This window comes from Spodoptera frugiperda, chromosome 10 (assembly GCF_023101765.2).
Source record: "Spodoptera frugiperda isolate SF20-4 chromosome 10, AGI-APGP_CSIRO_Sfru_2.0, whole genome shotgun sequence".
NCBI lineage: Eukaryota > Metazoa > Arthropoda > Insecta > Lepidoptera > Noctuidae > Spodoptera > Spodoptera frugiperda.
The window spans coordinates 9,482,589-9,493,248 of NC_064221.1; the positions used below are offsets into that span (position 1 = coordinate 9,482,589).

Below are 10,660 nucleotides of genomic sequence, written 5' to 3' on the forward strand. Positions count from 1 at the left end.
ATTTCTATGTGTTTATTGTTTACATTGTTTGGTATTTACTGGGTTGTGTAGGGTTACCATTACAAGATGTTAAAATGGGTACCTAATGCCTAAGGAGCTTTAAAAGTATTTGCTACGGCTTTAATGGGAGGTAGTGTTGTGTTTGAAGATTACAGTAGTAAATATAAATTATTTATATGAGTATTTTCTTTTCATTCAGTTTGTTATTAAAGAGCTATGTCTTTCATTATTTCGTGTGTATTTGGGAACCACTTTTGCAGAGTAGAGTCAATGTTAATTTAACTGCTTTAATTTAAATTGATTTAACTGGTCTAGGGTACAAAATTTCTTAACTATTGTAATCTTCAAACACAACACTATCTCCCATTAAAGCTGTGGTACATACTTTTAAAATACCTCATATATTAGAGGTATCTAGTTATCTTTGGGAGGAATTGTCAGAATAACATTGATTGTGCGCATCAAAAAACCGATTTTCTTTGTTATTTATTACTTTAGGGAATCGAACTTTATACCTCGTTATCGGCAGTCACAGTTGCAGTCATTTAAGCAAGTAGAAATTCGAAAGATAAAGAAAAAATATAATTTGAATATTACAATTTCGCACGAATATTCGAGATGTAAATTGGAACAAAGAAAAGTACTATGCTATTTGGAGATGCACTATAAAGCCACTAAACCCACCGACTTAATATTGCACTACACACAAAAAAGTTACCAAGGCTTCAAATCCCAAACTCTCATCAAAGAATAATAAATCATACAACAAATAACTTAAAGTTCACAATCGCACATGCACCAAAATAAAACCATTATTGAAGAAATGCACATACATTGCCTAACGCATGGTAGCCCTACACACACATACGTAAGCTAAAGGTTTAAAGCCACATTATTGACAACAAAGTAACGCTTTACATTTTATGTGTTCCTGGTACCTGGGGCTGACAATTGGTTTCAGCACTTTCACCTTTGCTAGTTAATTATGTAATTTAACTGCATAATAAGCCTTAATATTGTCTTTTATTTCCTTAAACGGCTGTTTAGAGTTCAAATAGACCAAAAGCAGTGTTACTAGATGAGTATGCTTAACTAAATTAGCATGAAATCTAATCCAATCAGATAACCTCGTCTTCCAAGCGAGGAGACCCTTCTGCAGAGGTGGTTTATATTGCAACAGTGAACTGTTAGGGCTTCTGATGATGACTAATTCAAAGTCAAAGTCAAATAAATTATTCCAATTAAACCATACACTTAGGAACTTTTAAAACGTCAACAATAGTATCATTATTAAAAAGTATTATTTATATGCATTTAAAAAATCACTTAAAAATACGCAAGTATTGCGTAATTTTGAGACTGCAATGAGAAAAATTGTTTACAAATAAACTCATGCATAACAAAATCGATACAAATGCAAAGTAATCGATTCTTAAAGCTTAAAATCGGTTTGCACGAAATAGAAAACGGATACCAAATATAGCCTTGGCTGTATAAGTTTTGTATGAGAAAAAGTCATACAAGACTCATACACGTCTCATACAATAGGTAAACAATGTCACTTTTGGGGACCCATTACGTAATTATGTAATCGCGTGAATTTTACACCGATTGTCCGATTATGTCCGATTATAAAAACTGTCAATGTTGTCAAAGCTGAGTATTGTCTTTTGTTTATTTTTGCATTTGAAAAAGGATGATTAATAGGTGTTAGGTATGGAATATAATGATAAGGTTTATTAATGAGAAATATTAGAAAAAATCTACATACATATAGGTACATATTATTTTTATAAACAAACATTGCTAGTAAGAGTAGAAATTATCTACAATAGTGATAAATATCGATTACTGCATGATGATTTAAAATCGATTTAAATAATTATGATGCTATCTATGCTTGTATTATTTTGAATTAGAAACTTCATGTCACGATTTTGCATAGCAAAATTAATTTTGACTCATTATTTATGAAAAAATATTCAATATTGTTTATTTTAAATTAGGTATTAATGTAAATAAATAGGTGTAAATTATTTTCTTCTTATTGTAAATATTTTATAAGTGTATATAAAAGATGCATGTTAATTATAAGTCTTAATTTTAAGCTTTTTTCATTGTATATTTTGTATAGAAATCAATATGTACATAGTTCTCTGTAGTTAGAATATTTCTTTCTTGTTCTACCAATTTAGGGAGAAAACTCTCCTCTTTCTTTTTTTCATTATGTATTTAATATACATCCCCAACATTTTTTACCAGGAAAGGGTTTATACACGTGTATCTGTAAAGTACTCTCTCTATAAGTATATACGTTTTTTTCTTATGTTCATTAAAATAATCGGTAAATTCGGACCAATATGATAAAATTATACGCCTCTTACGCTACTGAATCAACATGCGTTGTGGTTGTATATTATTTACTTGTATAAGCCCTTTTTTAATAATTCTATAATTATTACATGTACATGTTTTGAATATAGATTAATTGTAATATGTTTTACAGAACCAAGAAAACGTAAGACTGGTACGTACACTCAAACATACAAACTTTTATATGTAAACTTTTCGTTTTGGGTCCATCACTGATCATTTAATCACATTATTTTCGATACACTACTGTGTGGGGTTCAAAAACACACGATCTCCGTAAAAAATATGTCAGAAATATATATATTTTTTGTTAAAAGTAACTTATTATATTTTGTAATGCATTAGTCAAATTAAAACTTCTGTTGTTATTGCATCACGTTTAAATTATCGTAATATTACTATTTTAATTATGTAGTATCACTTATTATATGACATTAGTATTGAAATTCACTCTTATATATTTTATAGGGTTTGAATTTGTGGTGACCCAAAATAATGTATCTTATAACATTTTGCCACACTCACACTGTCCTTTGTTTGTAAACAAATAACAACCATTGAGATAAAACTGTTAGTAACACAAATCAAAATACCTAACATAATATACTCATTGTTCTTTGGAAAGACAAAAATAACGGAATTTTGTACATTTCATATTGCCATAGCTTCATTAGACCATATTTATGAGTAAAAAATGTGTTCGTAAATACAAAATAATGTTCATAATTTAATTCATAATAATAAGTAAATCAGAACAATTTAGTTTTACTTCTGACTACATTCAGTCTTCTGTTAATTCAATGTTTACAAGCAAATGACACCAATCACATTCACTCCACGCTTCTAGAACTCACTTCTTGTTACTTCTTTATGTTTGACTATTCTTCTTGTAACTTCTTGACACTATTACACTCACACGGCTTCGCCCGCACTTGCGTGGCACTTCTATTTTACTTTTATTTCTGTTTTTCTATGTAGGTCTCATTTCTTTTAAGATTTTGATACAATATACTACGTCCTTTATTCACTGATAGAAGGTAGAGGTGCTTATAATAAATGTTACTATTCATTATTTAATAATTTTTATTAATTTGTGTATTGGCTTCTGTGTAATACAAAACGAGCCTATTTTCATGAATACAAATAATTCCAGATTCTACATGTGTTATACTGAGAATTACGAAAATTGAAAATCCGGAATTCCGAAATTAAAATACGGATTATTAAAAAAATATCGGTTTTCTCCACATGACTGTAGAGAAAATCTTAAAAAATCGGTACGTTCGATTTAAAAAGAACATGTTTTATTTTTATTACGCATTCGGGAAATAAAACACAAATAATTATGTGCAAATAAAATAATACCAACGTCACTACACTAGATGATAAAGTGCGATTATATTTAAATTCTATACGCAATCCACGTTTATACGGTACATTATTCTAATATTATTTGTAACCGTCATATTTATGTTTCTAATTAATTCATCATACTTTCCAGTTGTCTTCACTTTCTATACGTTTTTATTGTTAATGTCAGTATATTACGGTCTAATGAGTTTAAACATATAATTTGACTTTTTGCCATACTATTTATCGATCTAACTGATCTTACTCCAAACCATCTGGATCGATCAAGTGACAAAAATCGGTATTGATACAAAAATATCGGTTTAAAATAAATCGGTTACTAAACCGATTTTAATCCGAAAAATTTTTTCGGGTTACATATTAAAAACATTTTTGGCTACATAAAAATCGGATTGGATCCTTGAGTTATCCTAGAAAGTGTTTTAATTTTGTCATAGGTTCTATCGCAAAGCCCCATAGAATCTGGGCTTATCGTTACACGCAATAGGCTCATCCCTTATTACATTTGAGCTAAATATGCACCTTTGCCTACCTTTTTGAGAGATAAAATACGTATTGTAATCATATTTTGCACTTTAATAATTTTATTCCACTTTAAATACTTCATCATTACCCAATTTCTATGCAAATGGTTTTGAGCCGTAAAATAGATTTATTTTTTTCCTTTAAATTTTTAGGTGCCAATTAAATTGATGTAAATAGTTCATAATTTAATAAATTATGATATAATTTTATATTAATGTCTTCAGGTATTCTTTTATTTATCTTTATAAAAATGTCTTCAGTTGTACTATTCTTATCTTTTTCTTACTTTTAAGTTTGGGTTTGTGACTATTTTTAGACTATCTCTTATGTTTCTTATTCTTTTGTAGTGTTTAATGGTATCTTTATTCTTTGTTTTTTCTTTTGTCTTTTTACTTTTGTATTTTGTAGTTAGATTTAACTTTTTCTTACTTACTTATGTCTTGTAGTTTTGTATGCTTGTAGTTTTAATGTAGTTGCTTATTTTCTTAGTTTGTATTTAGAGCTACTAATATTACCTAATTGTTATTTTCTTTAATCTTATTAATTTAATCATTTGTATGTTTAATTCTGTGACTGTACTATGTAACAACTTTACTGGTTTGTGGTCAAGACTTGTTTTTATATTGATTGAAGTAATGTTCATTTTTGATTGTATCACATAGGTACATGTTCTGGTGCCTGAATCATTTTACAAAGGCACGAACTTTTTCTCTGGCCGTTGCGTGGCAGCCGGTGGCCCAGCTACCGCGTCAACTGAGCAGTCTTAGACTGCGACAGATTAATTTCTATTAGATTTTTTATAGTAATCACTTTTAACCATGTAAATCTGCAGATACACTATGTGTACCTAAAAGACTGATGAAACACTTCAATACAATTCTTAAAGGTATTTTAGCAACTCTGCTTGGCTAAATAAAATATCTTTCAATATTCAATCAAAATATGAACAAGTCTTGGCTTGACCAGCTCATTATCTAATCACTCTACCACCTCTTCATCTTCTGTCGACCTCTTCAAGATCTGACCTTCCAAGAACATCTAACTGGTAGAAAGTAGTTGGTGGAGGACCTTCAAACTCTTGGATGCTGATGAAGACCATGGTTTCCAGCGGACCTCCAGGCTGATAAGCAGATGGAAGTGGATGATATGGTGAACAACCTTCTTCAGTGGATCCAGGGCCTCTACCAACAGAAGAACAGGAAAGGTGCAGATTAGTGTTAAGACTTAGGTTATAGTTTAGTTTTAAGTGTATTGTTATTACAGTTCTATTCTAATGGTTATAAGGATGATTTTTGAATGTAAAATTGTTTAATTAGGTGATGTAGAGAAGACAGATATTTTGAAAAGTTTGGTTTACAACGAAAGCAAATAACTGAAATAGGTCTTTAAACACAATATCACAAATCACTATTTCCAGCATAGCACTAGCACACTTGGGTAGCAGAGAAGCAATCATCAATTTCATTAAAAGAATCTTCACTAATCTCTCCCCCATATACTTTCAGCTCGTCAGTACTTCGGAGGGAAACCAGAGAAACCGAGGCCCTTTGAACCGGCAAACAACTATCTTCCACCTGCCACTGGGTACCCAGCCGCTGGAACCCGTCCATCTCCGACCTACAACGAGGGACCTTCACCCAGTCCCAGCCAACCGTCATACCAGCCAAGCGAGACCTATCAGCCACCTGAACAGTCCTACCAAACAAGCTACAAGCCCAGTCTTCCTACACAACCAGCTTATCAACCATCACAGCCGTCCTACCAACCGTCTCAACCTTCTTACTCTCCTAGCCCATCAACTCCTAGTTACCAGCCAAGTCCATCTTCACCATCCTACCAGCCTTCTCAACCAGAACAGCAATCTCCAAGCTACCCATCTTCTCCTAGTTACCAACCATCGCAGCCATCCCAACCTAGCTACGATTATTCGAAACCAAGTTACCAACCGAGCCAGTCTGATCAAACCACGCAATCAATCTACGTATCCTCTGAAACTGGTAGCATCAACACTGGTTCTAGTTCCATTTCTACTTCTGGTTCAAGCTCTAGTTCTAGCAGTGTTAGCGGCTCAATCTCTCAGACCACACAAACTCAAGTACAGACTGACGATGAAGACCGCCACCCTCCTCACATTCACGAGATCTCCGTCGACTGCGGCAAAGAAATGATGACCATCAACATTGAATTCAACAAAGTATACAATGGTCTTATTTACTCCCAAGATCACTACAACGAACCTGAATGTGTCTACGTAAGAGAGAACTCGAACCAAGCCAAATACTCCTTCACAGTCAGCTTGAACACTTGCGGTACTAGATTCTACAGTGACTTCGAGAATGAAGGTCAAGCATACTTAGAAAATGTTCTTGTTCTCCAAAACGAAGTTGGTATTCAAGAAGTCTGGGATCACATCAGACGAGTCAGGTGTCTTTGGGAAGGTAACCTGAAGAAACAGCTGGTCCACTCCCTCAGTGTAGGTATGTTGAACCAGATCACCAGTAACTTCAGCGGAGACACTGCCATGGCTAGGTTGGACATTCAGACTGGTAGAGGACCCTTCGCTCCTGAAGCCAACGGTTTAGTCAAGATCGGAGAAACTATGACTCTAGTCGTCTCTGTAACTGGAGACGCTGGTTTCGACATCCTCGTCAGAGAATGTATAGCTAGAGATTCAGAGAACCGTAATGTTGTTCCTTTGACTGACAGCAACGGATGCGTTCTGAAGCCCAAGGTCTTTGGAGCCTTCCAGAAGACGAGAGACACTGGAAATACCGGTGCTTCTATCATCGCTTTTGCTTTCTTCAACGCTTTCAAATTCCCTGATGAAATGGACTTGATTATTCAGTGTGAGGTCGAACTTTGCAAGACTGACTGCGATGTATGCCCCAACCCTGGAAGTATTGAGCCAAGGAGGAGGCGACGAGACATCATCCATATTGGAAACAGCACGAAGGAACCTTCCACGATTATTGGTAAAGGATTGAGGGTCGTTTTAGCTGAAGATCTTCCTGAGGCCACAGGATTCTGTTTATCACCTCCTGCTGCTTTATGGGGAGGGTCTCTAGTACTTATCTCTTCTTTGATGAGCAGTATCCTCGTCTCATACTGCTGGCAGAAGTCCCGAGGATCTGCCAAGTTTGCGTAAAGTATTATAACGTATATTTTATTTATAGACATATTAGGAACCGGGTGCTGAAAACTTCATTATACCATTGTTAAAATCCCATAGTATAAGTATTTATAAATAACTGTTTGTAAAGAAAAATGTCACAAAGAATATTAGGATTATGTCTTGTGTACAATATTAATCATCAAAATGATCCAACTGCAGATTTTATGGTCAAACTTTTAAATGAAAACCTATCAGGTTCTTACCCTTTTGTCTCTACCAATTAAACATTAATTGAGACAGGAATACACTTATTCCAATTCCATTCCTACTACCATAATTACATCATGGCACGTTCAAGCACCAAAAGTTTTATCAAATTATAATGACGTTAACGCTAAGAATGGATTGCCTATGTGAGTCTGCTATGGGAAAATCTACAGTATTCCATACATGTGATTGGTACGTGAGATAGCGTCTTGCGCTATTCAGTTTTTTGTAACCATTCTTTTTATTGTCATTGTCTTCCGTCAGTAAAATTGCGAGGCTTATGCTATTTTGTGGAGTCGTCTATATGATTTGAAGTATCTACGAATTATTTTACTTTTGTTAGGTCTGTCATTTTGATTTGTGCTTTAAAATAAGTGCTGTAAAGTATACAGGGTGTCCCTGAAATCGACGTCCAACGGGCACTAGATGATCAGCAAGGTTCCAACTGTTATCAAAAAAATATAAAAAAAATTCTAAGTCCTACTGTTTTTAAATTACAGTGACTTATGTGTTATCCACGAAAAAGTACACCCTGTGCCAGTCTTTTGACTCTTGTTGCTACAAATCTCTATTTTTTCGTCTGCAGTCTTCCTTACATTATCCTGAATAGTGCTCCAGTAATATGGAATCATAAATTCTTAGCCAACTGCTTTAGATTGGAAAACATTGTTAGTTTTAGAGGAACCAAATACTCTGAATAAAATTTTCACCTTACTTTAAGTGACTGTACTGAATAAATTATGTATTGCGCTAGTAGTGGCAAATTTCACCAAAGTTGGCGCATTTAATAAGGATTATAAAATGGTATAGCACTTTGCAAATTATTTCGTAAATTCGACACAAAAAAAGATTTTTCAAGGAAACTCCGTTTCGATGAATTTATTTGAACTTACTAATATTTCTTCTAGTGTACTCAAATCATACGTTACAACCTCGTATGCACTAGACAACACTTTGCACGCGATTTGTTATCATCATGTTGAAAATCAGCGAGGATCTCTTGTCAAACAACATTGTCTGTCTACTCATAATTTCGCTTGCAGCTTTCGTCGGCAATATTACTAGACTTACTAGAGGAACTGATGTTGTGATTCATGTTTCACTAAATAATATTGAATGATTGCAATATAATGTTCATAGTGCATCAAACAATTATCAAATGTGTAGTAAAATCAAAAGGAACGGACGCGGCAGCGTCATGTATACAGCATATCGACGCGGTAGTGGTATGGTGTACAATGTGTACATGAGCCCTTACGCACAATTACTCGTCATATCCCCATCAAAAAAAAAAAAAAAAGAAATGGGTTAATCCTCCGATTAAGTTACGTGTTCATGCCTTGTGATCAAATGCGGGATGAAGCATCAAATATTCTTTAGTTTGTCGAGAAAGAGTTATTTGCACCGTTACAAGGAATTGCAGGTAAAGCAAAAAAAAATTTAAAAAATAAATAATCAACACGGCGCAAAAAAGCCAGTGGTCAGCTAAAATGCCGAAGCCCGAGTACGATGGCTCGAGATGCACAACATCAGTTCGTCTAGCGATAATATTGCCGACGAATGCTGCAAGCGAATTCACGGGTAAACAGACAATATTGTTTGATAAGAGATCCTCGCTGATTTTCAACATGATGATAACAAATAGCGTGCACAGTGCTGTCTAGTGCATACGAGGTTATAACGTATGATTTGAGTACACTAGAAGAATTTTTAGTAAGTTCAAATAAATTCATCGACACGGAGTTTCGTTGAAAAATCTTTTTTTGTGTCGAATTTAAGAAATAATTTGCAAAGTGCTATACCATTTTATAATCCTTATTAAATGCGCCAACTTTGGTGAAATTTGCCACTACTAGCGCCATACATAATTTATTCAGTACAGTCACTTAAAGTAAGGTGAAAATTTTATTCAGAGTATTTGGTTCCTCTTAAACTAACAATGTTTTCCAATCTAAAGCAGTTGGCTAAGAATTTATGATTCCATATTACTGGAGCACTATTCAGGATATTGTAAGGAAGACTGCAGACGAAAAAATAAAGATTTGTAGCAACAAGAGTCAAAAGACTGGCACAGGGTGTACTTTTTCGTGGATAACACATAAGTCACTGTAATTTAAAAACTGTAGGACATAGATTTTTTTTTATATTTTTCTGATAACATTTGGAACCTTGCCGATCATCTGGTGCCTGTTGGACGTCGACTTCAGGGACACCCTGTATATTTCTGCTAATTCCGATTTTAATTAAACATATTTAAGAGACTGGGTGCAGGTCGCTTCGAACCGGCCTATCTGGAAGTCTTTGGGGGAGGCCTATGTTCAGCAGTGAACGTCTTATGGCTGATATGATGATGATGATAAAGAGATACTATGATTTTAGGTGATGGACTTTTGATCATCGATTTGTATATTTTTTTATAGTTATCTATAACGCTGATGTGAAAACTGTGCAAGAATAAATATTTAAGAATGAAAACCGACACTGCCAATAAAATGCGATGTTATTTATAAGTAATATAATGTTAAATATTATAACTATGGAATATATTCATAGTCACCAGATCCAGTGCACTTATACAAGTGTAACAGAAAAGCAATATAGAACGTCTTTCTTTCTTTATACACAAAGAAAATTACGAAAAAGTATTTTTAGATTATCGACCTTATCTTATCTAAGTGTAGTTATAAAATACAATGTAACTATAATAATATAATTAAGTTATTAATTATATTTTGTAAATATTAGTCGTAAGAATTTTTGTAAGTATTAAACTTGTATTTTTAAACATTCTTTTGTTTTATTGTTTTCTTTTCAAAGGTGATTTTCTTAGAATTTTAACTAAAAGAAAAATTGTCTCGTTGTTGGAATGGCTGCAATTCGATTTCAGAGCAAGAAGGCATTGTTTTTAACCAGTTATGTTTTAGGCCTCGTGTTTTTTTTATTGTAAAAACCGGTATATGAGCAGACGGATCACCTGATGGCAAACAATTGTAACCGCCCATGGACACATGC

At 33.7% G+C, this 10,660-nt stretch overlaps 1 protein-coding gene across 5 annotated transcripts in view; it reads left to right on the forward strand.

Moving 5' to 3' along the window:
* Positions 1-10,433, forward strand: part of LOC118277478 (uncharacterized) — a 32,280-nt gene extending 21,847 nt beyond the window's left edge. For 2 of the 5 annotated variants that reach the window (XM_050696536.1, XM_050696538.1), the window contains one exon: positions 5,775-10,433. In XM_050696536.1, coding sequence (XP_050552493.1) covers positions 5,775-7,414 — 1,640 coding nt within the window. In that variant the 3' untranslated portion in view covers positions 7,415-10,433. Of the gene's footprint in view, positions 1-2,506; positions 2,528-5,377; positions 5,474-5,774 lie in introns of all 5 variants that reach the window. The other 3 variants (XM_050696533.1, XM_050696535.1, XM_050696534.1) reach the window with 3 other exon arrangements.
* The last annotated feature ends 227 nt before the right edge of the window (positions 10,434-10,660 follow it).